This window comes from Eulemur rufifrons, chromosome 15 (assembly GCF_041146395.1).
Source record: "Eulemur rufifrons isolate Redbay chromosome 15, OSU_ERuf_1, whole genome shotgun sequence".
Taxonomy (NCBI): Eukaryota; Metazoa; Chordata; class Mammalia; order Primates; family Lemuridae; genus Eulemur; species Eulemur rufifrons.
Genome location: NC_090997.1, coordinates 15,343,833 through 15,368,779, shown reverse-complemented (window position 1 = coordinate 15,368,779; position 24,947 = coordinate 15,343,833). Strand labels below are relative to the sequence as shown.

At 43.8% G+C, this 24,947-nt stretch overlaps 2 protein-coding genes across 7 annotated transcripts in view; one reads left to right on the top strand and one right to left on the bottom strand.

Moving 5' to 3' along the window:
* Positions 1–3,765: 3,765 nt before the first annotated feature.
* Positions 3,766–24,640, bottom strand: ANKRD66 (ankyrin repeat domain 66). Of its 2 annotated transcripts, none has more exons than XM_069487285.1 (4): positions 24,544–24,640; positions 10,444–10,618; positions 8,768–8,996; positions 3,766–3,964 (listed from the first exon to the last, which is right to left on the bottom strand). In XM_069487285.1, the coding sequence occupies exons 2-4, from the start codon at positions 10,604–10,606 to the stop codon at positions 3,766–3,768; spliced, it is 591 nt and encodes a 196-aa protein (XP_069343386.1). In that variant the 5' UTR covers positions 10,607–10,618; positions 24,544–24,640. The 2 variants fall into 2 exon arrangements, with proteins under 2 accessions (XP_069343386.1, XP_069343385.1); XM_069487284.1 differs by lacking the exon at positions 24,544–24,640 and adding an exon at positions 15,464–15,507.
* PLA2G7 (phospholipase A2 group VII) overlaps positions 23,776–24,947 on the top strand; it is a 32,449-nt gene continuing 31,277 nt past the window's right edge. For 3 of the 5 annotated variants that reach the window (XM_069487281.1, XM_069487280.1, XM_069487279.1), the window contains exon 1: positions 23,778–23,966. The gene's annotated coding sequence lies outside the window, so the exon portion shown is untranslated. Of the gene's footprint in view, positions 23,967–24,947 lie in introns of all 5 variants that reach the window. The other 2 variants (XM_069487283.1, XM_069487282.1) reach the window with 2 other exon arrangements.

Genomic DNA, 24,947 nt, shown 5'->3' with positions numbered 1-24,947 from the left:
GCCAGCTTCTCCCTGTGTCTCTTCACATCTTCTTCCTTCTGCATGTATCTCTTTTCATAAGGATACCAGTGATATTGGATTAGGGGCTGACTCTACTCCAATATGATCTTAACTAATTACATTTGCAATGACCCCATTTCCAAATAAATTCATATTCTGAGGAACTGAAGATTAGGACTTCAAATATGAATTTGGTGGGGGGCAAAATTCAACCTGTAACAGCTTGCATTGCTCATATATATTGTGTCTTCTAATATTTTCATTGTAACTTGCTGCATTTTCTGTTAGCAAATATTTATAATTGTTTTTCTAAGCAATGGGTACCTAAAGTTAGATAAGTGCCCTCAGGAGCACACAGCCTACTCTGGCCTTATTTATTTGTTGGTTCTCAGAACGAAGCACAGTGCCAAGCACAAAGCGTGACTCTATAAATATTTGGTTTCAGGCAAAAAGAAAAAAAAGGGGGAAGGAAGATTCTCCTTATTTTAGATCTTCTCTAGTGACAAAAAAGCCATTGCTTTTCATTTCCTTAATGAGTTCAAGGCTTTGCATTGGTCCAAAATTAATGATCTTACAAATGTGAATATCTTAATTTAAATATCTAGGTTGGATGTCTGTGTGAATTCATCAGGAACAACATCCTTCTTTATCTTGGTGTCTTGACAGGCTAGGTCAGAGGGTCCCAGACTTATATATGAAATCAGAATTAAATGTGATCTTAATCCAGTTCTACCTTCTGGTTTTACAGGTAAGGGTTCTTATCCCAGCATCACTGCCCACAGTCACATGGCCAGTTCCATGCTGAGTCAAGCCCAGAATGGCCTCTCTGCTCTCCCACTGCCCTTTCTATGACATGGTGCGGCCTTTACCTCCTACACTGTGTAAACAGCTAATTCCTCCCAGCCTGTGAGGTTGGGAGAGAACAGATGAGGATTGCAAATGCCACACCCTCCTCCTGCTCACATCCTCAAATCCATTGAGATTGACTGGCATCACAACAGAGGGAAGGCGGGACGTGGGGAGTTCATCTATTATTTATTACCCATGCACTTTGCCAGGGCTGAGCCTCAGCCCTGAGGCTGCATGGTGGGAAGCTCAACCTCAGGGACAGGAAAACAGGTGGGCACCTGCCTTCAGGGCTTTGATGGGCTTCAGAGAGAATACTGCCCCACAGAACTCTCCCTCAGGACTGATGCTAATACTTCCTAGCAAGCCTTTCTTCTCTGTTACATATCTGGGACACTGAAGGCTGTGAAAAACAATAAGCATCACAACAATTGACATTTAACGACCCCTTACCGTGTGGAGGACATTGTGCTAAGTACTTGACATGTGTAATCTCATTTAATCCTCACCACAATACTATGGCATAGGCACTGGTATTATTCCCAATTTACTAGAAAGTTAAGCAACCTGCCCACGGTCCCAGAGCCTGGAGGGTTAGCATTCCATCCAAGTCCAGTCCCTCTTTAAAGGCTATACAAATATCAGCCAGGTGGCCTAGGGCAAGTCACTCGACCTCTCGGAACTTCAGTTTATGGTGTCAATTGGGGATAATGATACCTGCCTTGCAGGTATGTCATGCAGACTAGATATAATGCATGTAAAGTGCTTAGCACAGAGTCTATCTATATGGCATCAAATTCTTCATACAGATAAGCTCTTTTAGTGTCCTCTTCCTGGTTATTCTCATTTACTATATACAAACTCATGGGAGAAGAAATGTGTCTCCTAATGCCTCCATAAGTATAAGTATGGAAAGAGGGCACAGTGAAGGCACTGGGAGGCCATAGGATTATGGACACAGTAAGAGACCCCCAAGGACACTTTATCCCAGTTTAGGCCAGGTCTGTCATACCAGTGGAAGACAGGTTACTACCCATGTCATAAAACTAGACAAGGGATATTTATTGAGAGCCTCACTTGACCAGTCAAGGGCATTATTCCTGGACCCCATTGGGATTCTCAGGGGAAAACTGAGCTCACTTCTACAGTAATACAATAGTCATGACATGGAGCAGTTAGACTTCACCAATGGCAGCATCTTGCATATTACTGTACATTTCATCCTCACAGCAACCCCAACAAATGGAGATTATTTTGCCTATTTCAATAGAGGAGGATGCAAACTTAAGTCTGCTTTATTTATAAGCCCGTGACCTTAAAATACTGTAAATATTAGAAAAGTCTGGTTTCAAGGGAAAAAAAAATCAATTCAACATACTATAAGTAAAGGGGAAATTTTATTATGAAAATAATATCCCACAGATTCCTGAGTAAGAAACCAGAACTAGGAATAAAAAGTTGTTGTCTATCTATTCATGGGTCTCTATCTCTCCATCTTTTGCATCAGTTTTCTTTTCCTCTTTGTAGAAGACCTCTCTACACTTTCTCAGCCCTATTGTAGAATTAGCCATTCCATACTTCTGAAGTTATCTGCTACTGGTCCAACATCTCATGAAGACTTCTTTTCAAATACCCAGAGAAGAATTCTGTTAGTTCCTCTCAAGTCAGTTGTCTTCCAGTGTTTGTTCTGGTTGGGGACAAGCAAAAACATGGCAAGCAGGATCCATCCTGTGAATTTTGGATAATGGAGAAAGGGATTGATGCTCAGGGGTAGATAAACACTAGAAAAGGTATCCTCTGTAGCTATACTGCTTTCCTATAAGATATTCAAGCATTTTTTGTTTGTTTCAGAACATTCAAACTAAGTATCGTCTGTATTAAACAAGCATTAATTGAACAATGTGTAATAATGATGTTTAGTAGCTAAAGACATTAATTTAGGCAGAGAAATCAGTGAATCTGGAATGTGAAGTAGCCAAGAAAAGTAAAACACACCAGACCAGTCTACTAGTAGCGTTTTTATATGTTGTCTGCGTTCTATAGCAGTGCTGTCTAATAGAGATAGAATGCAAATCACATGAGTAATTTCAAACATTCTAGTAGTCACATGTTTTCAAACATTCTAGTAGTCACATGATATCCAACATATTATTATTTTAACATGTAATCAATATTAAGTATTATTAATGAGACATTTTACATTTTTTTGTACTATGTCTTCAAAATTTAATGTGTATTTTACATCTCAGTTTGGATGCTATATTTTTATTGGGAGTATCTGATCCATATTTACATTTTCAGTTGAAAAAGTAGACCTATAATCATGTTCCGTTATTTTACATTCTATCTCATTAGTTATATGGGATGAAATTAAACTAATTCAAGGGTTGCTAGTTATTTCTCACTGAGCCGGTTTATTGCTCAGACTATTTCTGTGTAGAGATGATTGTGGATAAAAATGTCCATGCTGGGATTGTGGGCTCCCACCCACAAAGGAAAGAATAGCTATTAATAGAAACTGGAAGATACCTTTGTTCACTTCTTTGCTTGGTTTATGCAACAATTTTTTTTTCATAGATTGAACTGACTACATTGAATATTTTTGAGATTTTTGTTTTTACTTTTTTTTTTAACATTGAAAAAAAAAATCAGGTTCCTTAGGAGAATTCTTTCCTTGTCCTCTGAAATTCCATAATTTCAGGGGAAAGAGGGTCAGGAGATGCTGACGGTGCAAATCACTGATGACAAAATGGTAATTTTTGCGGACAGCATTTTTTAGCAAGGAAATAGACGCTATGGAGAGCAACCAGGCGACACTTTCAAACTGAACGACAGTCATGAGCTTCTCTGGCAGGAGCCCGCTGGGTAAGGGGCCATGAGTAAAATCACGCAAAGATCGCAGGCGTCTGCCAGCTCCTCTCACACTCTCCTCTGCTTGGTATTGCTGGCCCTGGTAGGGCCTTGGCTTTTCTTATTCTTTTTATTAGTGTTTCGATTCTGGGAGGGAAGAGACAGCTCCAGCTCCCTTTTCTTGGCGTCCCAGTCTCCGTCCCGCTCATCCAGCGGCAGCCCCCTCTGCAGGGCGGCGCGGCGGTGGTCCCGGCACTCGGGCTCGGCCCTAGGAAAGAAGGGGCGGCTCTGAACGCGGGGAGCAGCGGGGGCCTCTCTTCCTGCGCTGCTCACACGGGGCAGTCCGGCAGCCCAGGAGGAAGCAGGCCACGTGTGAGCATTTCCAGGTGCACACTTGGGGAGGTCTCGCACGCTAACGAAACCACTCGGAGGCAGAGAGAACTGGTGTGACCGCAGTGAGATGTTAATAGACTCAAAGACTGTCACTCGGCTTGAAGAAGATGCTAATTCTTAAAATACTCACATTTATAAAGCAACCTGCCTATGATTGGGAGGCTGTTTTCTTTTGTTTATGTTCAAGTGTATTATTCCTAATTATAAGAATGATGTATGTTCTTTGTATAAAATTTAAAAGTAGAGAAACATATAAGGAAGAAAATAAAAATCACTCGTAATTACATATGTATTATATGTATGGATGGATTATGTAAAAATATAGATAATCATAGATGGATGGATGGATAATAGATAAACAGGTAAACAGATGGACAAATAGATTATCATACACACATAGACAATGGGAAGTTTTGTCTATGAAGCCAAAGGTGAGTATGTGACTTGTTTGAAAACGTTGGTGAAAGTCACTTTGTAGAGATAAAATTTGAACCGATATGAGGACAAATGGGATTTGAGAGGCTAAGTGATGTATGGGCAGGGCAACAGCATCTTGAGTGCAAACCATTAGGAAAAGCACAGTTCATTCAAAGCACATCAAACCTGCTTCTCCCTCACTGCCCCCTCCCCAAGCTGGAAATGACCTTTCAATCTTCAGACCACAGAACGTCCCTCCTCTGCCTTGTCACTCTCTGTCTTGTATTTGTGTTATTTATGTCAACAAGTGATTTCCTCTCCCAGACAGGGAACTTCTTGATGTCCAGCACTGTACCTGACTTATCTTTACATCCTTTTTAGTATCTTACTCAATGACCTGCACATAGCAGGACCCAAAAATATTTGTTGCATGAGTGGTTTATCCCTTAGGGAGGCTGAATCAAAAGTTAAATTGTTCCAGGTGATCCCTAGGATATTCGGAAAATTATTAAATACTGTCTATGCTTCTTTTGAAATTCTCTTATGTCCTTTTTCTTCATCATCCTAGCCTTGCAGCTCACTTACTCACAATGTGAATTGTTAAGAAATTCCTTAAGTGATCTTCTTGCCTGAAGTCTGTCTTCACTTCTACCTACACAGCACCACTGGCACCTCCCGGCTACACAAGTAAATTGCTAAGGGATCTATTCCAGCTCATCGGTCCCCTGCTGAGCTCACACTCATCTGCCTGCCTGGCTCACTATGGTCACCCACCCACTCGCCTGACCTTAACCTCTATTCCTCTCTAGCGTGAATCTCTGCTTAGCCGGGCCACTCATCCCTGCACCGTCCCTCTACCTCCTCACATGTGCACACCACCTGTGTCTTCCCTCCAAATCAACAGTTTTCCTCCCTCCTCCATTAGCCGGGTCTTAGCTATCTTTCAAGGTCCAGACTAATTTCCCCTTAATCAAGGATTCTTCTTTCAAAACCTTTTGTCAGAAGGGAAGTTCCTAGTGGGAGATGCTGATAAGTAGAAATGACCGGCACATGATGTGATTGACCTTTGCTATTTTTGTCTGCTTGTCACTGCCTGGGTACTTTCCGTGGTAATAGCGCTCCCCACTATTTGCGGGGGAGCTAGGCTGAGATCATATAGCATGTTCATCCACCCACAGGTCACTAGGGAGGGGGAGAGATTACTCAGAGAAAGTCAGTAGAGGACAGCCAAGGATGGGACCATGGGGAATTTCAGCATCTAAAAGGCATGCAAGAGTAAATCATGAGATTTATTCTTAGGAAAAGCATGTAAAAAAAATCACAAGACCTGATCAGAGAGGTGAAAGGAAAACTAAAAGAGAGTAGCATCAGATAAAGCAAGGGAGAAGAGTTTCAGGAATACCAAATACTGAATTAAGTAGAGGTAAGATGTGTATTGAGAAGAGGCCATTGGCTTAGCAAGAAGGAGCTTCCTGGTAACTCGGGGGAGAGCTGATTCAGCACAAGGATGGGAAAGAAGTCTGAAAAGAGGGTGAGAGGCGAGAAACAGGAGACAATTGTGCAGATTAATGTGTAAGTAGCTTAGAAATATACGGAAGAGGAAAGATACAGCAGAAGTTAGAGGGTCCTTTAACTTTTTATGTGTTTAATAGAATCTATTTGAACATGTTCACATGCCAAAAGGAAGTGAAGGGAAGGAATAGAAAAAACTAAAAATACAGGAGAAAGAATAAAACTATAACAAAGAACACATGAATGATGGTCTTTTAGAACAGTGGTCCCCAACCTTTTTAGCACCAGGGACTGGTTTCGTGGAAGACAATTTTTCCATGGATTGGGGTCGGGGGATGGTTTGGGGATGATTCAAGTGCATCACATTTATTGTTCAGTCAAACCTCTCTGCTAATGATAATCTGCATTTGCAGCTGCTCCCCAGCACTAGCATCACCGCCTCAGCTCCACCTCAGATCATCAGGCATTAGATTCTCATAAGGAGTGTGCAACCTAGATCCCTCGCACGCGCAGTTTACAGTAGGGCTCATGCTCCTATGAGAAACAAATGCACTGCTGATCTGACAGGAGGCGGAGCTCAGGCGGCGATGTGAACTATGGGGAGCAGCTGTAAATACAGATGAAGCTTCATTCACTCGCCCACCACTCACCTCCTGCTATGTGGCCCAGTTCCTAACAGGCCACTGAGGGGTACTAGTCTGCAGCCCAGGGGTTGGGGACCACAGTTGTAGAAGACATAAAAGATTGGATCAAGGGTCCATATGGAGGAATAACACTTTTCACAGGAGGGACAGGAAGGCAAGAAGGAACCGGTATCAGTGTTTATAAAATCTATAGATGTACAGGTCAAAAAATGTATCCCCCATGGCTTCAATATTCTCTGTGAGGCAGAAGACTTAACCCTCTGAGAAGCTCAGGTGTGATGGGGAATTGTCAAGGAGAGAGTATGACAGGAAGAGAGAGCCAAGCTGCTCTGAGGGCTCTGCTAGAGGTGGAAATCATAACACTTCTGAGGATTTCCATCTACTTATTTATGGGATTGTCTCTAGCTGACCATGCACAGGAGTGGGGAAGACAGAGATTCATCGAAGGTTGGGAAGTCTGAGTTATATGCTACAAAAGGAGCAAGTGTTAGGAAATTAAGACTAGCAGGAAGAGCATGGAAGAAATAGTTTATCATGGTGTCCAGATGGCAGGGAAATTAGTAACACCTTCAGGCAGGTGATAGATTTGGAGATGAAGGAGAAGCTGGATGACAAGAGACCTGCAAAGACCTGTGTGATGACCCAGGGACTGATAAAATGCAGGGAGCTACGGTCACACAGTATGTCAGAGTTTTAAAAAGTTCAGAGAACAATGCTGATGCCGAGGTCCACAGTGGATGGAGATCATGGAACGTGGGGGATAACAGCAGAAATCGGGGAGAAGAGACAGTGTGCAAGTCAGGACTCAAGATTTTGCCTCTTTACTCCCCAAATCACCTCAATTGTGATTTTGGATATTTTTAATGTGAGGCACCTCCTTTAAGAGAAGGTCTCTTGGGTTACTTCTACAGATAACCAATCTCATCACAGGCAAAGATTTCTTTTAGTTTAACATTCTGAAGATAAGTGTATCTTGAAGTTCTTAGGAGGACATTTCACTGTCGCCCTCCTCCCTGACCAGGAACTCTCCCTGCAGATAGACTTGCTGTCTGTCTCACTTGGTTTCCAAGCTGCGATGCCCTCTCTCTGTTACTCTGCTTTTTTTGGTATGAATTACAAGTTGACCCAATCAATTTATAAATTCCTAAATTTTATTTCCATCCCTCTCAAAGATATAACTGTTTTGTACATAATCGGTACTTATTATGTCTGAATGCTCGGTAGAATGAAAAAATGAACAAATGCTAGACAAATTCCTATCTTTGGTGTGTGGATAGGTAGTGGGCTCATAGATGAACATAGAAGTTTAAAAAGATAGAAAGGTCCTGAAAAATAGAAACAGTCTAGTTCACCAGCCTCATTTTAAATATGAGGAGACTAAGGGTCAGGAAGGTCACTTGCCTTGCACAAGGCCACACAGCTAGTGTGAGACCTTTCAGAAAGCTGAAGGTCATGATTCTTGTACCACGTCCCATCTTCAGACTTGATATCTCCACTCTCTTTTCTGAGATCATTTTTGTATAATCTAAAACAATAGGTTTGGCCGGGAGCGGTGGCTCACGCCTGTAATCCTAGCACTCTGGGAGGCCGAGGTGGGCGGATCATTTGAGCTCAGGAGTTCGAGACCAGCCTGAGCAAGAGTGAGACCCCATCTCTACTAAAAATAGAAAGAAATTATATGGACAGCTAAAAATATATATAGAAAAAATTAGCCGGGCATGGTGGTGCATGCCTGTAGTCCCAGCTACTCGGGAGGCTGAGACAGGAGGATGGCTTGAGCTCAGGAGTTTGAGGTTGCTGTGAGCTAGGCTGACGCCACGGCACTCACTCTAGCCTGGGCAACAGAGTGAGACTCTGTCTCAAAAAAAAATAAATAAATAAATAAAACAATAGGTCAATATAGTTTTCACCCACAAACTCATCATTTCAATGAAAAAATTAAATAGCTCAACTAAAAAAAATCAATAAAAACAATTATCCATTGGCTGAATTTTCTCATTTCATTTTTATTGACCTGAGACCACTGTGTCAGCCAAGACCTTGATCATAGACTCTTGTTTCTCTGCCCCTTCTATAGGTGAAAGAAAAAAAAAAATTAAACTTACTTCTCCAGAAATGCCACACAGGCTTTCTGCCCATAGATCTGTGCAATCCTCTTTGGTGTGTCACCGAAGAAGTCTGGGGCGTCAATGGCCGCATGCATTGCATGGAGAGCTCTGAGTACATTCAGATGGCCTGACTCAGCTGCAAAATGAGCGGGGGTCCAGCCCACATCAGTGACCAGGCAGGGCCTGGCTCCATATTCTATCAGGAGGTGCACCACTTCCATTTGCCCTTATAAGGACCAAGAAGAAACAGGATGAGTGTAAGATAAAAATGTCTCTGGTGGCCTGAGGCCGGGGCCAACCTAGGTAACACAATAGAAGGACTCTGAAGAGCCTTTAAGGAGCCTCCAGTTTCCTGTCATCCTCCCCTCCTCCCTTCTGCCCCTTCTTACCAGGATCTCAGGGCCCTACCCTCACCCCACGAACCTTGCCCCAGCCTGAGCCTGCGCCCTCCCAGTGTTCCCTGTACTCCTCCCCTGGCCACTGCCTCAGGCCCTGCTAGGAATCTTGCTTTCTCTCCCAAGTCATACTCTACCTGCCTATTGCAAAGGCTCATTCTGCTTTTGGCAGTCTCAATGCCGACTTCAAAAAACAAACGTTTTAAGTCCCACTTACATTATAGCTAGCACAGGTTAAGAGCACAGGCCTTCTAGTCGACAGATATGAGTTCATATCCTGAGAATACCACTTGCTAACAAGTGGCACCTTGGACAAGAAACAGATGTCTGAGGCTCAGTTTCTTCATCTGTAGATTAAGGACATCACCTTGTTGAATTCTTCTGGAGTGCAAGTGAAATCACAGGCATAGAGTACACAGCGCAGTGCCCAGCACATAGCAAATGCTCACTAAAAGGCACTGTAGTATACTTTGTCCTTAGATTTTTGCAAAAATATCCCAACTAATTTCTTTGCCACCAGTCTTGCTTCCTACCAACCTATTCTCCACACAGGAGTCAAAGCAAACTGGGGGAGGGGATGGGTGCATATATACATAATGAGTGCGATGCGCACTGTCTAGGGGAGGGACACGTTTGAAGCTCTGACTCGGGGGGGGGGGGGGGGGGAGGGGCCAAGGGCAATATACGTAACCTAAACTTTTGTACCCCCACAATATGCTGAAATAAGAAAAAAAATTGTTTTGTTTCCTTCAAAAAAAAAAAAAAAAAAAGCAAGGTTGACTACAACACATTCTTACTTAATGTTCTTCAGTGGTGTTCTATGTCAAAGCCCTCACAAGCCCGTTGCCTGAGTTTTTGCCACTATCCTCCTCCATTTCTATAACTGAGCCATGTTCAGCATGGGGCATTCCATCATGAATGAGACAAAGTCCCTATTCTTCTCCATGATGTTCCATTCCTGGCAGAGCTTTAGAGAGCGAAGGATTAATATTGAGAGTGGACTATATGATAGGCACCGCACACACATTGTCTTTCTGAATCCCCACCACAGGACTCCAAGGTAGCATTCCTGCCCCCATTATAGAGATGAACAAACTGAAGCTCAGAGATGTTTAATCACTTAAGGTGCTACAATTAGTAAGTGGCGGTGTCAGGATTGAAATGTTCCATCTGGTTCCAAAGAAGTGTTCTTTCCACTCTCCTATACGGCCTGCTGACGGCTATCCTCATGAATGGTGGACTCAGAAGGATGCCTCTACCTGGGCATTGTCCACTCACCTCTGATTGCAGCCCAGTGAAGCGGGGTCCGGTCATTCCAGTCCACATCCTTGTAGTTTGGGTCACAGAGACCTTTCTTCAAAATCTTTCTCACTAAATTATAGTCCCCTGCAGCCACAGCTTGGTGGAGCTTTGTCATGTCTGACATTTTGGCCAATTCCATGACAGAAGAGAACTGTGGGAGAGACATGCCACTTGGGAAATGCTATACAATCCTTTAGTTAGTGAGTGATCCCATGGACTTCTGTGTCATTGATTTTCTTTCCCGCCTCATGACTTTGCTTCTCGGGTTGCTTCCTGTGTGTGCTCTGCTGAGTGCGTACTTAGATCTTAGCTGCTGTGGTTAGTACATGCCGGTCTCCTACCCCAAACTATTGATACATACAGAATTATGTCTAAACTCATGGGCTGGCACTCTGCTATCTGGCCTCAAACCACTTTCTGCTGCTGTTTCTGATTTCTACTTCAAAGTACCTTTACGTAGTTGTGTAATTCCATCTTAACTTTCTTATTTGTAGAATAAGTATAATCTGCCAGCGTTGTTGTGAAGATAAGTGTCAATCCACATGAAAAGTTTATACTGGATTCAGAACAGGTGCTCTGTGGAAATTATATACTATTGCTACACCAGTTGGGGAGCTAAAAAGATGCAAACATACAAATAAATAGCTAAAAATAGTTATTAATGTTATGCCATAAACCAGTAGTTCTCAAACTATAGGCTATAGACCCTTAGAGATCCCTGGGGGTCTTTCAGGGGATCCAAACTGCTTTCATTATATTAAAATGTTATTGGCCGTGTTCACTGCGTGGACAATTGTCCTGATGGTTCAAAAGAAATGGTGCAGAAAACAGCTGGTGCCTGGGCACAAAGCAGGGCAGTGACACCAAACTGGACTAGTAGTCATGCTGTTCCCACCCATGCAGAGTTAAAAAAAAAAAAAAAAAAAGCCAGTTTCATAGGAACATCCTAAATGAAACAATTAGAATTATTTTTATTAAATCTCTACGTTTGGTTATATGACTCGATAAATGTTATTTTACAATACTGTATAATGAACTGTGTCAACATTTGAAAAATATTCATCATCCCATGGACCAATATTTTCCATATTACAAGTATAGGACGTTACAAAATCAGGCATGGTAAAGAGATCCATTTGAGATAGACCAATGGATGTTAATTAAACAGCATAGAAAATGCACTGATACCATTTCAGATTCCACATTGCAACTGTAACCACACCAGACCAATCTGGCTCAACTTTTATGCAACAAAATTGTGACTTGTTTTTAGTTGCCATGGACCCCCCCCAGGTTGAAGGTCACATAACATGAGCATGCCCAGATAAACCAAGCAGGCAACCACGGGCAGAACCTCAGTGCTTAGACCAAGGAGTGGGGACTGGCCAGGCGCGGTAGCTCACGCCTGTAATCCTAGCACTCTCGGAGGCCTAGAGAGGAGGATCACTAGAAGTCAGGAGTTCGAGAGCAGCCTGAGCAAGAGTGAGACCCGTCTCTACTAAGAATAGAAAGAAATTAGCTGGACAACTAAAAATATATAGAAAAAATTAGCCAGGCATGGTGGCACATGCCTACAGTCCCAGCTACTCGGGAGGCTGAGGCAGGAGGATCGCTTGAGCCCAGGAGTTTGAGGTTGCTGTGAGCTAGGCAACTCTAGCCTGGGCAACAGAGCGAGGTGCTGTCTCAAAAAAAAAAAAAAAAGGAGTGGGGACTGAATTAAGAAGAGGACAGACACTGCGGGATAGGATCCAATCCAATCACGCATCCTGGCATCACCTCGCTGCAAGATCCAATCAGCTCACACCTCATTACCTTCTGTCTATAAATCCAGCCCAACCTCCTCGTTCAGGGACACACTGTTTTGGGAACTGTCCCTAGTGTTCTCCTTACTTGTGTCAGCTAATAAAACCGCCTTGCTATAATCAACTTGGCTGTGTCTATGGGCCTGATATCTGCCAGACACAAGGTGGCTCTCAGAATCATGGACTCCCACACTGAGATTTCACTGCTTGGTCCTAGCAGTTGCCAACAGCAGAGTCCCCAGTGTGTAGGTGGTGACCAGAAGCGGCCTGGACAGCAGCCAGGCACAGCCGTGGGCTGCAGGACAAGTGCTGGGAGCAGATGGGGTAGCAGGGGCAGAAGGTGCTACCTGGGCTACTTCTGGGAATCTCAGAGCACTAACCCACAGAGACCCAGCTCCTCAGGTACTGGCCTACAAAAACAGGGTAAGGCAGATTTGGTCTGTAGACCATAGTTTACCAACCTCCGGGGTATACAACTCATGGGGGGATCTTAGTAAAAGGCAGATTCTGACTTTGTAGGTCTGGGACGGGGCCTGAGATCCTGCATTTTTACAAGTTCCCATAGCAGCTACTAGTTCCTTCACAACGCTTTGAGTAGCGATCTCTCTTGGGCTGAAAAGTAGGGGATGGCCTGGCAGGCAGCAAGACTGGAGACCTGAGGAGGGAGTCACGATGCAGCAGTTGCTTTCAATGGAGGGGCCACATGAGAATCACCAGCAGATTTTTTAAAATACAGATGCCTGGGCCTCAGCCCAAAAGGAATCAGGATCTTTGGTGTGCAGGACCAGGGTTATACATGTTGTGTGAAGTAGGTGCTCTATGCATACTCTGTTAGGTAACAGAGAAGATAGCACAGACTGCATTTTACTTTTAAAGTATGTTTTAATAGAAAACCCTTACACTGGAGTATGTGCTCAATGATAAACTGGTAAACAAAAATACTAGAGTATTTCTAATTTGAGAATGTCACTAAAAACAAAACCATCTTTAGAATCGGCGTCTGGAAGCCTTTTTGCTTGTCTTTCATACAAGCCTTTAAGCAGGTTTACACTTCCACCAACTGCATTTGTTCCACACTTTGGTTCATACTAAGAGGATTTCACAACTGCCCATGGATGAGCTGCAATGCAAGTAGAAGTTTTCACTGGGCAGCAATATTTATTTCCAGAGAGATGAAAAAGCTGATCCTAAAAAATCATATGGAAATGCAAGGGACCCAGAATAGCCAAAACAATCTTGAAAAAGAACCAAGTTGGAGGACTCACACTTCCTGATTCCAATAAGCATGCCAGGACAATCCAACAGGAAAAGAAGAGTCTTTTCAATAAATGGTGCTGAGACAACTGGACATAATAATGAAGTTGGTTCTCTTCCTCACAAAGATCTACTACTGTGTTTTCCTCCAAGAATTTTATAGTTTTAAGTCTTCTATTTAGGTCTGTGACCCATTAATTTTTAAACATGGCACACTTGTCAAAAAACAATTGAGCATAAACGTCTGGGTTAATTCTAGACCCTCAGTTCTATTCCATTGCTCTGTATATCTGTCCTCCTGCTAGTACCACACAGTCTGGATTCCTGTAGCTTTGTAGTAAGTTTTGAAATGGGAAAATATGAGTCTGTATACCCAAGCGAATGAAAACATATGCTCATATAAAAATATGGACATGAATGTTCATAGTATTCATAATAAGCAAAAAGTGGAAACATCCCAAATGTCCATCAGTGGATTAATGTATAAATAAAATGTGAGACATCCATGTAAAGGAATATTATTTGGCAATAAAAAGGAATGAAGTGCTGATATATACTTCATGGATGAACCTTGAAACATGCTAAGTGAAAGAAGTCAGTCGCAGAAGACCACACATTGTATGCTTCCATTTATGCAAAATGCCCAGAATAGGCAAATCTATAGAGATAGAACGTATGTCTTCTCCCCATTGTTCTGCTATCCCTCTTTTGTCATATATGAAATGTCCAAATGCAATAAATGGTGCTGAGACACCATTTGGTGTGCAGGACCAGGGTTATACATGTTGTGTGAAGTAGGTGCTCTATGCATACTCTGTTAGGTAACAGAGAAGATAGCACAGACTGCATTTTACTTTTAAAGTATGTTATAATAGAAAACTCTTACACTGGAGTATGTGCTCAATGATAAACTGGTAAACAAAAATACTAGAGTATTTCTAATTTGAGAATGTCACTAAAAACAAAACCATCTTTAGGATCGGCGTCTGGAAGCCTTTTTGCTTGTCTTTCATATAAGCCTTTAAGCAGGTTTACACTTCCACCAACTGGTGGTCTGAGTTAGGCATTTTATTCCATTTCTCCTTGTGCCTATCCTTGCACTACTAAACCATGGAATTTTACTTACTATAGCTTTAATCTACTCACAAAAGACAGATACTGTGTGATTGCACTTATATGAGGTACCTAAAGTGATCAAATTTACAGAGCCAAAAAGCAGAATGATGGCTGCCAGAGGCTGGGGGAGTCTTTGATTAATAAATATAAAGGCTCAGTGTGGGATGAGAAAAAGCTCTGGAGATGGATGAGGTGATGGTTGTACAATAATGTGAAGATACTTAATGTCAATGAACTGTACACTTATTAATAAAAATGATTAAAATGGTAAAATTTATGTTATATATATTTCACCATAATAAAAGAATTCTAAGTCTGAAAAAAAAATAGAGACAGAATGTAGATTATTAGTTGCCTAAGGCTGGGTTTGGGGTGGGGAGGTGACCGCTGGTAAATACAGGATTTCTTTTTGGGGTGATGAAATGTTCTCAAATTAGATTGTGGTGGGTGCCAGTTTCACAACTCTAAAATACCCACTGAATTATACATTTTAAATGAATCCAATTTTTTGGTATGTGAATTACTTTAATACAGCTGGTTTTAAAAAATAAACCACTATCATTAGAGGCTTTCTATGAAACAAAACAATTTTTTTTTCCAGAAAATATGTGCAATTCACTAGCCCATCATTGATTGACTACTAAAATTTAGCAAACTTTCCTTTACATGAATCCTTGCTACTTTGGTTAAATTGCACTTGATTTTCTATCTTTCTGGTATATGTGTCTCAATTTGCAAAGTAGTCAGCAAATATAAGTTCTGACAAAGATGAGTGATCTGTAATAACTATAATAAACAAGAGAGAGTAATGTAGCAATACTTACTGTCTCATAGGAAACCCAAGGAGCTGTGTGCTGACAGGCCTCTGAACTGCCTGGAGTGTTGCTGTGTTCACACCATGGAAACAGACCCCTCCTTCCTCATGAAAGCCACCAATCAACTGCAGCTTCCCTAGGTGTCTGGTGGGGTGGCACTGCCTCTCTGTGTCACATCTTAACTCTTCAGCAATTCCAGTCTTCTTCTTTAGCCCAAATATGGTGGTCATTAACAGGTTCTTTCAAATAGCATTTGACGAAAACAAATTAAAATTTAAAAAATAGCCAGTGATGGCCAGTCCACATGATGCTGTGAAGGAGGTAAGGTTAGTAGCCATTTGTACATAGGAGATGTTTGACCTCCATGGAGTGGTGGAGACGGGAGACAGTGCGGGCCCTTCACGTTCAGAAACAGCTGTGAGATCTTGGACAGTTTCTTAATGTTGCAGGGCTGCTTTTTTTCTCACCAATAAAATGAAATTTTAACATCTTTTTCTTAGAGCTATTAAAGAGGATTAGCTGGAATAATTTATAAAGCACGTGGCACAGGTTGGATGCTTAAACAAAAAGAACACCCATAAAAATCCCTAGGTGCTTTCTCCTTGCCTCGTCTTTTTGCCCCTTGCTCTAAGCAAACATGTACCATATTCATGATGATGCTGATCTAAAAAGACCCTCTTTCTTCTTCCTCCTTCTCCTGTTTTCCCCCTCCCTTTCTCTTTCCCTCTCTTCCTTTATCCCTCCTCTATTTCTTTCCCTCTCTCTCTCGCTCTCTCTCTCCTTCTCCCACCCTCACTCTCCATCCATTTCTCTCCCTACCTTTCTTCCCATATATATTTACTAAATACCATATATCTGCCAGACACTGTACTGGGCCCTGTGAAGAACAAGACTCTCATTGTTCCTGTCTTCTTTGAGCTTATAGTCTAGAGAAAAAGACAACATACAAGAAAACAAATAAATGTACCCATGTAAATGCACACCCTGTGCAAGTGCCATGAACAAACAATATGCAGTGGCACAGAACCCAGGAAAGGATTATGGACAACCCAAGCAGGTGACATCTGAGCTGAGACTCGGCATAGGAGAATAAGCCACACATCTGAGGAGCTGGGAGGGTGATCTAGGCAGAGGGAGGGAAGGAGCTTGGCTTACATGAGGAATATGGAAGAGGAGGACACAGCTGGCTTACGAAGTGTGGGCAAGTAGAAGAGGATGAGATTAGTAGGGGAAAGGAATTACAGTTCAGGATCTTCTAGGAGAGTAAGGAGATCCATCTTCTAGGTAAGCTGTTTGGATTTTTATTCTAAGTGCAAAAAGTGGTTTTTGAAAGAAATTTAAACAAGGATGATGATGGTGCAACTTATATTTTCTTTAAAGGTTACTTTGGCTTTTACTTTGGAGAATGGACGGAAGGGAGATGAGCTGAAAGCTGGAAGACCACTGAGGAGGCTACTGCACAAGTCCAGACAAGAATAGAACGGTGGCTTGGAGAACTGTGGCCAGAGAGAGGAGGGAGGAAGAGAAAAGTGTCATTTGGGAGGGACTATTGACACGTGCTGTCAATGGACTAGACTTGAGTAGGGAGGGAAAAAAGGAGGCATCAAGGAGGACCATTGGGTTATTGGTTTGACGAACCTGGTGGAAGGTGGTGGCATTGGTGGTGGCAGTGACGGGTAGGGCCAGATTTGGGTGGGGGAAGCGTAGCACAAATTAGATGTTTGGATGTGTTAAGTTTGAGATACCTGTAAGGCATTCAAATCTCAAGTAGGAATCTAGAGTTCTATGACTTTTGGGCTAAAGATACATATTCTGGAGTCATCAGCATATAGATGATATTTACAGGTATAAGAATGCATAAGATAACCTAAGATAGCAGCTACAGAGAGGAGACCCAAGCCCTCAGGTCCCCAAGATCTAATAGCAAAGAAAGAATTAGCAAAGGCGATTACAAAGCACTACCAGGGAGGTATGAAGGGAACCAGGAGAACGTATCCTCGCAGAAGCCAAGGGAGAAGAGTGTGGTTAGCAGCAGCAGCCAACCATGTCAGAGAGCAGAGTTTAATGAGTGTCTATCACAAGCCAGAAAGAACGTACGTGACACCCCATCCTCATCCTCAAAGAGCTCAATATCTCATCACCGTTTCTAAGCTTCATAACAGTTCCAGTTCAGCTTGATTTCACTGAGCAAATACTTGTCGAGTAACTAGTATGTGCTGAGTGATGCAAGGGTACAAAAACAGGCCCTGCCCTCAAGGAGCTTGCCCTAAGCGACAGCTGGTGAGAAGTTGCTGCAGTTCCCATTAGCAAACTGCATGTATCTGGGGCCTTCACTTCCTTTACACCCTCTTGCATGTTGCCTTCCCCTAACAACAGGTTTCTGATATCTAAGGTCTTGATAAGCCATGAGCTGGCCAGGGAGTGAGGCAACCAAAGGGAAGGGGCCCCAGATTTCTCACAAGTCAAGAGTGAGCTACTTCATTATATTAAATGGAAGAAGAAGAAATGCCCTCCAAAAGGTTCAGAATATTATAGTCTATTCTGAATAAAAAATGTTTGATATAACACACAATGCTATATAGTAATAAAAAACAAGTAAAAATAAATATAAAAACAAGCCAAAATAAATCCTGATCTTATAAAAATATTAATTCTTTGTACTCGACAAGTAGCAGGATCTGCTACTGGGATACTCAACTTGTATGATGAATGTGTTTCAGCGCTGACTGTGTGACCTTGTGACTGGATGAATGTCAAAGATCTATGCTCCGGGGTTTCCCGCTGACCCTGTGATAGGCCACACAGGCCACTTGGGCCACCATTGATGTTTGGTCACATTGGCTCAGGTACTGGGACTAAAATCTCTGGCTGAGGTGGCTTCCATGAAACCTTTTCTCCATAGCATCAAGGCCATTTTTAGATCAGGAAGCGACTCTGGAAATAATGAGCCCCAAACTCATTTTATAGATGAGGACATTGAGAACCACTGACATTAAATTATTTACTTAAAGTAACACTGCTGCTGTGTTTTCATTCATCTCTTGCCACCTCCCCAGCCCCAGCTAAACCCAGCGTGTAGAAACAGATACCCCTGCAGGGACTGAGTAAGTGCGGGCTGGCAGCTTTGCCACCCCCTTGCATATTTCCCCATTGCTGTTGATCGCTGCTCAGGGCACTGTGATGTGATTCTCTCCTACCTCACTCCAGCTCTAAAGAAGATAATAATAACAAACACATACAGGCATTGTTCTGAGCACATTAACACACGTGAACAAATGTAATTGTGTGGGGCAGGTACAATGATTATGCCTACTTTACAGAAGAGAAAACTGAGGCCCATAGTAATCAAGTCACTTGCCTCGGGTCACAGAGCTAGTGGTTGGACAGTCCAGGTAGTTTGGTTGCAGCATCCACGTTCTTATCAACTGTGCTCCACTGCTTCCTGATGTGGTAAGTCAAAGTCACATACAAATGTTATTCAAGTTAAGACTGCTCCACCTGGGAAAGGAGCCAGTTTCAACTTCAAACCGATACTCCTGAAAGAGGCAATGCAGTGAGGTGGACAAAATGGTGACCTGGGAACTGAGAGTGGCAGGAAGGAAATGGAATATTTGTTAAATGCCTTTGTGTTTCAGGCATTGTTCTAGGTATTCTATGGATATTATCTCATCAGTCCTAACACCAAGCCTGAGCTATAGAGAGTTTGCAGGCAAGGAAACTGAGGCTCAGAGGGCTTAAGCATACTCAAAACAAGTCTCTCTACTTCCTTTTGAGAGTTCAGAGTAAGAGTACCGATCAAACTCAGTGCCTGTCTGATGGTGTTGCTATCAGAGTTCAGATCTTGAAAGGTGGTGGTGGGGTCCCAGGGTTCCCTGCATATGGGACAGGGAAGGTAAGAGTCGGGTTCCACTTGGGCTTCTGGATCATTTATTCCCCTCTGTCTATATCCATCTTGCAGGAGCTTTCTCAGGGCCTCCTAGTCAGGGAGAAGGACCTTTGTTGACATCTTGGGCCATCCCTGGATCAGACTGGAGAAGGGGAAGTGCTGGATCTAGGATGTAGCATTGCTGCCGATGAGCACAAGCTGGAGGGGTGTGCCAATCTGTAAAGACGCTTATGAAATCTTGTTCTGCAGAGTTAGGATTTCCAGGTGCACCATGTTTCTTCTAAGATGTTATTTTGCTACCAGAGACCACGTTTAGAGACATAGCTGTGGCTGTCCTCTCAGCCTCTCCTGTGTGCTGCACAACCCGGAGGTGGGTCTATGTAGCTCCTCACATACTGACTTCTGGATGGGGCTTACAGAAGTGCTCTGTATTACTGTCTTGGATGCTCACATCTCTTCCACCTAGCGGGCCTTGTCCAGACATTTCATCTTCTCTAGCCTCTCCTGTGGACCTGTTGTCCCTGGATCAGCTGACTTGAGGAGGTCCCTTTGAGGAATAAATTCACAACAAATATTTTCTGAGAATTTGATCACACATGCAAAAAAGACCATATTTCTATACAAGGAGTTATTAATCTAGTTGAGGAGGTAGATACTGCACAATAAAATGTAACTGAGACTATACTAAATGCCATAAGAGGCACTAAAGCACTTTAAGCCTGGTGTTTAGGAGGCAGTGGGTATGGTGGACATCCATTCGTCTCATCAGATCTACTCTCCATTACTCTGCACCCTGGGAGGCTGAGCTGCATGAACAGCACCCATGGGCTCCAGTGCTGCTGGCTTCCAGTGGGCTTGGACAATTTCCAGCAGGAGATCGGAGGGTGGATGGAGCACGGGGGCAGAATATTTAGTCCCTTGGCTTTCTTGGCTGGCTGCCATGGGTTTGCTGTGAAAGTCACGGCTCCTGTCAGGGGGTCTTCTCCATAGAGTTACCCTCGCCAGGTCCCAGCCACTGCTCTCTCTTCTTGCTCCTTGAAGCCCACAGGTGGTAAGGGCTCTTCGGTGTTATTTGCCCAGAGGCACTGCACTGTGTCTTGTTGAATTCCTACATTCTGCTCCCTATTTTGTCCACAGACCCTTTATTAAACACTCATCAAATAATCCAGTTTGAGCATGCTACATGCTTTCTGCCAGGCCCTGGACCCATAAAGGAGGAATTATACAGGCAAACGGGAGCCACAGCATGAAATCCAGAATGGCTGCACGTAAAGTGAGTTGAATGTGGGAGACCTGAATGAAAAGGAGGTTGCAGCCAGATCCTGGAGGGACACAAATGTCATGTCGGGATGTCTGGACTTTATTTCTCCCTGTGTGCAATGGGAAATACCGACAGTTTCTGAATGGGGAAGTGGAATGATTACAAGGCCATCACTTTTGGAGAAGTAATTCTGCCACAAGAATGTAAAATGCATACTGGGGGTGAAGGACACCCACAGAGGAAAGAGAAAGAGAATGCAAAAAAAAAAAAAATATGCATATGCTCTGACTCAGAAAATTCATTTCTAGGTGTTAATTACAAAGAAGTAATTAAAAACATGCACAGAGATTTAACTGCAAGGATAGTCGCTGAAGTACTATTGCAAAAATTAAAAATTATAAACAACCCAAATTTCCACTAACAAGGAATAAATATCACATAGCCTTTAGAAGTAATGCTGTAGATGTGGATTTATTGGCTTGATAAAATATTAGCATTATACTGCTAAATGAAAACAGAACCTTATAAAAATGACTAATAATTTCAGATATATATACACATTTATGTGGAGTAAAGCTTTTTAAAAGGATATACATTGAATTAGTAATAAACACCATTTTTCCTATAATGAGCATGCATAATTTGTATAAACAAAAGAAACATTGCATAATTGTCAAGGGTAGAGGTTTTGAGGGCCTTGATTAGCATGGTAACAGTAGGAATGGGAGGACAGATTGGATGGCATTGTGCATGTAGAACCAAATAACTCAGCAACTAGATAAAGGACCTGGGTGACTGAATCACAGCACCACTGAGAGAAACGTGGGAGGCTTGGACCTAGCACAATGCCACCTACATCTTGATTGAGGTAAGAAGGGGTGTGATCAATGATTGGGGGAAGGAAAAACGACCTGGAGCCCGGTTTGGCAAGCCAGATAGTAGAAACAAGTTACCGAATGCATACAAACAAGTCGATTGTGACATCCAGGGCTCTAGAGGCCCTAAGTAAACCATGTCCACAAAAGATATTAAGGCACTGCAAATGAGAAATGAACGCTAAGCCTAGCACTGGATAATAAATTTTGGAATTTTCTAAAATATTGAATAAAAGATTCTTTGTCTTCTTTCTACTTCAGAGATTTAGAGGCCCGGCTGTCCTGGACCTGTTGTCCTCTGGAAGTGCTTCACCTCTAAGCTCTTGGACCTCAAATTCCATCCTTTGATCATGACATTCTACCTCCCCACTTCTGTTGCTCCTCCTGAGGGAGGTTCTTTCAACTCACCCAAAACCAGTATTTTTCAGTTCTTCCTAGTTATTCATATACATATTCATATATATATGAATTATCTCTTCTATAGGTATAAATATAGATACATATGTATAATTTATATGCATGTGTTTGGGAAAAACTCAAACCATTTTTTTTGTTTGTTTGTTTGTTGGCTTTTACACCACAATAATCATTGACACAGAAGACTTCTATGACTAAATATGTAGGCATGGAGCTTCCATTCCCTTCCCAGATGTGCCACCCTCCAGGGACCTCCATATGTTCAGCTATCCAGAAGCTCCCCAAACCCTGTCTTTTTGGGTTTTTATGAAGGCTTTATCACATAGACATGATTGACAACCATGTAGAGATGTGATTGGACAAAAAGCACACGATCTAAACCCAGCAAGGCCTGTCTATAGACTTTTCTTGGCCTCTCTGTGCAGCATTCCTTCCTCTAGGATATGGGGCAGGACCCTCTCTGGAATGAAGGTCTTTTGACGCACAATCAGATTAGAGTCCTGCCTTGGGCATGTGAGAGGAGGACAGGAGAAGGTCAGAGAGAGAGAGAGAGAGAGAGAGATTGATTCTGTGTCCAGACCTGCCCTCAAAGCCCACCGCTTTTTTAGGTGTGGTATTGAATCTCCAACTTCTTCATCTGGTCATAAGGTCAAACAGAGGAAGGCCTTAGAGATCTTTGGTAGGGCATATGTATACTTTTTAAGATTAGCATTCAGGGGCCAATTTGTTTCACAGAGAATTAGTCCAAAAAGTACAGGAAAATGTTATTAAACTGATATACCTGTGTTTAAATTTCTAGGTTTAAACAAGGAACCGCTTCTTTAAAGCTATTAGTATTAGATAACCCACATGGAATGACTGTTTCCCACGCGCATAAGGCTCTGTCCTAAGCTTTTCATATGTATTTGCATTTCATTCTCACAAAGTGCCTCTGACTGACTGACTTTGTCCCCATTTTATGGATGAGTAGACTGAGAAGCAGAGATGAGGAAGAACTTGCCCAAGGTCACACTGTTTAAGTGGGAGAAACTACCTACAACCCATTCATGCCTTCTTACTGCAGAGTCCTTGGGTTCAAACTAAATAACATTTCATCTTCAGTTCTGGCCTCTCACCAAGAAACAAACCACTATTTTAAAAAAACATAGACTTTTAATAACACCACACATAGATTTCAAACTACTTTCCTTGAGTGTCTAACTGAAGCTTTAAATGAAGGTTTCTTAATTCATCACGAAGTGGAGGGACTGAGGAGAACGCATTGTAAAACGAAGGAGGGAGTTTTAGTTAAACCCCAAATAACTTTGTGTTAAACTGAACTATAAAAGGGGCCTTTCTAACACCGCTTCCCCCTCAATCCTAAGCGCTATTCCTGATTGTCCTTCATTATATTTCCACGGAAAATGACACTAGCACCGGGCAGGCCTTCCGACCTCGAGCACCGTCCACACGCCTTCTGAATGCGCATTCAGTGCGCAAAGTACTGAAACACTCAACCCACAGAGCGTTTCAGATCATAGACGGACGCGGAGTAATTTAGTGAAGTTAGAGAACATAATGAAACAAGCAAAATGGGCTTGATGTGGGGACAATTCAGCAGGGAACAGATCTGCTCAGAGTCAGGTCTGAGGGCAGGACCTGGGAACACTGCACCATCGAGGCACCATCTGGAGAGGCACCATCTGGATCCACCCGGGGTCGGGCCGCTAAGCTAACCCGCGGGGCCAGGTTGCGGGACCCGGGCCCTGGGGAGGACGCAGGGTGCGCCCGCACGCTCGGGTCGGGAGCCGCCGGGGCTGGTGGGAGGCCGGCGGTCGCATGCTCCTCCCCGGTCCCTCCTCCCGCAGCGCCGGGAGAGGGTCGGGACAGGGCGTTAAGGCCGCGCGGGGCGGGCCCAGGGCACAGCCCACCCACTCGCCGCTAGCCGGAGCTGTCCCGCTGCCCCGCGGCCACCGTGACCGCGGCTGGCCGGAGGCCCACAGTGCCGGCGACGGGGAGCATTCGGGTTTGGCGCGCTCGGGTGGCGTAGGCGCCCGGCGGAACGTGCCCAGAGACCCCGGTTCCCGCGAGCAGGTCAGCGCCAGCGCTGGGGTGAGGAGGGGCGCGGGGCTAAGCTGGAGCGGGAGGACGGGCATGGGGCGCGCTTGGCTCAGGGCACTGTCGCGCGCGCCAGGCCGGGCCCAGGAGGGCGACCGGCCGGAGTGGGCCAGCTGGAGCTGCACCGCTCTCCGGACCATTCCAGGGCTCACCGTCTCGTCCCCTCCGCCCTCAGAAACCGCTGGGATCGTTGCGCAGGGAGGGGATAGAATTCGAACCCAGTTCTCCCAAGCCTTTTCCCCGAGGAAGCAATCCTAAGAACTCGGAAGTAAGGGGCAGAATCAGGCCAGAGCGACAGGGAACACGGCGTTTTCGTATCTATAGGTCTCCTACCGGGACACACGCACACCCTCGCTTTGGAGAGCATTGCTGCTCCTGAAGCCCAGATCCGAGTAGCTCCAGTGGGGACAGATCACAGCAACACCCCTGCCGGGAGCGTCCCCCCTGCTGGCCACATAAGATCATGGCTGTTCTATTTATTCTAAGTCAGGAAGGAGCCCCGGTTTTTTTTTAAAAAGTCAAGTAATATCAGAAAACAGAGAACGTTGTCTACCTCTTCGTCTCCTGGAGCTCCTAATAGAATTTTCTATCGCGAAAAACGAAAAGTTCAGGCTTTCATTCTGGCCTGTGGTTCTTGGGATCCCTGCAGAGGTGGCGAGGGAGGAAGGAGAGGGGTGTGTCGCTCATAAACGGGAGCTTGCTACGTTTAAAGGCACACGGAGTCAGGTTTGGGAGGGACCTGTGAACAAATCAGTCTTGCACACATTACCTTTGACCCCAGTGAGAATGCTGAGCTGGGAGACTCGTGGAGGAGCAGGAGGTGGAGAATGAGTCCTCTGAGGTGCTGGCAGCCCCAAGAGGCCCAGGACCAAATCTTGGGCTGACATTGAATTTGGGGATCTGGGTAGTAAGTATCCGCCTGACCAAGAAGGAGGTGGCCTTCTGGCCAAGAGGCAC

What these genes read in the sequence shown, in the direction of transcription:
- ANKRD66 (XM_069487285.1), bottom strand. Translation starts at nt 10,606, where the DNA reads ATGGAATTGGCCAAAATGTCAGACATGACAAAGCTCCACCAAGCTGTG. An exon ending in TCACTGGGCTGCAATCAGAG is followed by an intron (nt 8,997 to 10,443) that starts GTGAGTGGACAA and finishes GGTCCTTATAAG; the next exon opens with GGCAAATGGAAGTGGTGCAC. An exon ending in TGTGTGGCATTTCTGGAGAA is followed by an intron (nt 3,965 to 8,767) that starts GTAAGTTTAATT and finishes CTTCTTTCCTAG; the next exon opens with GGCCGAGCCCGAGTGCCGGG.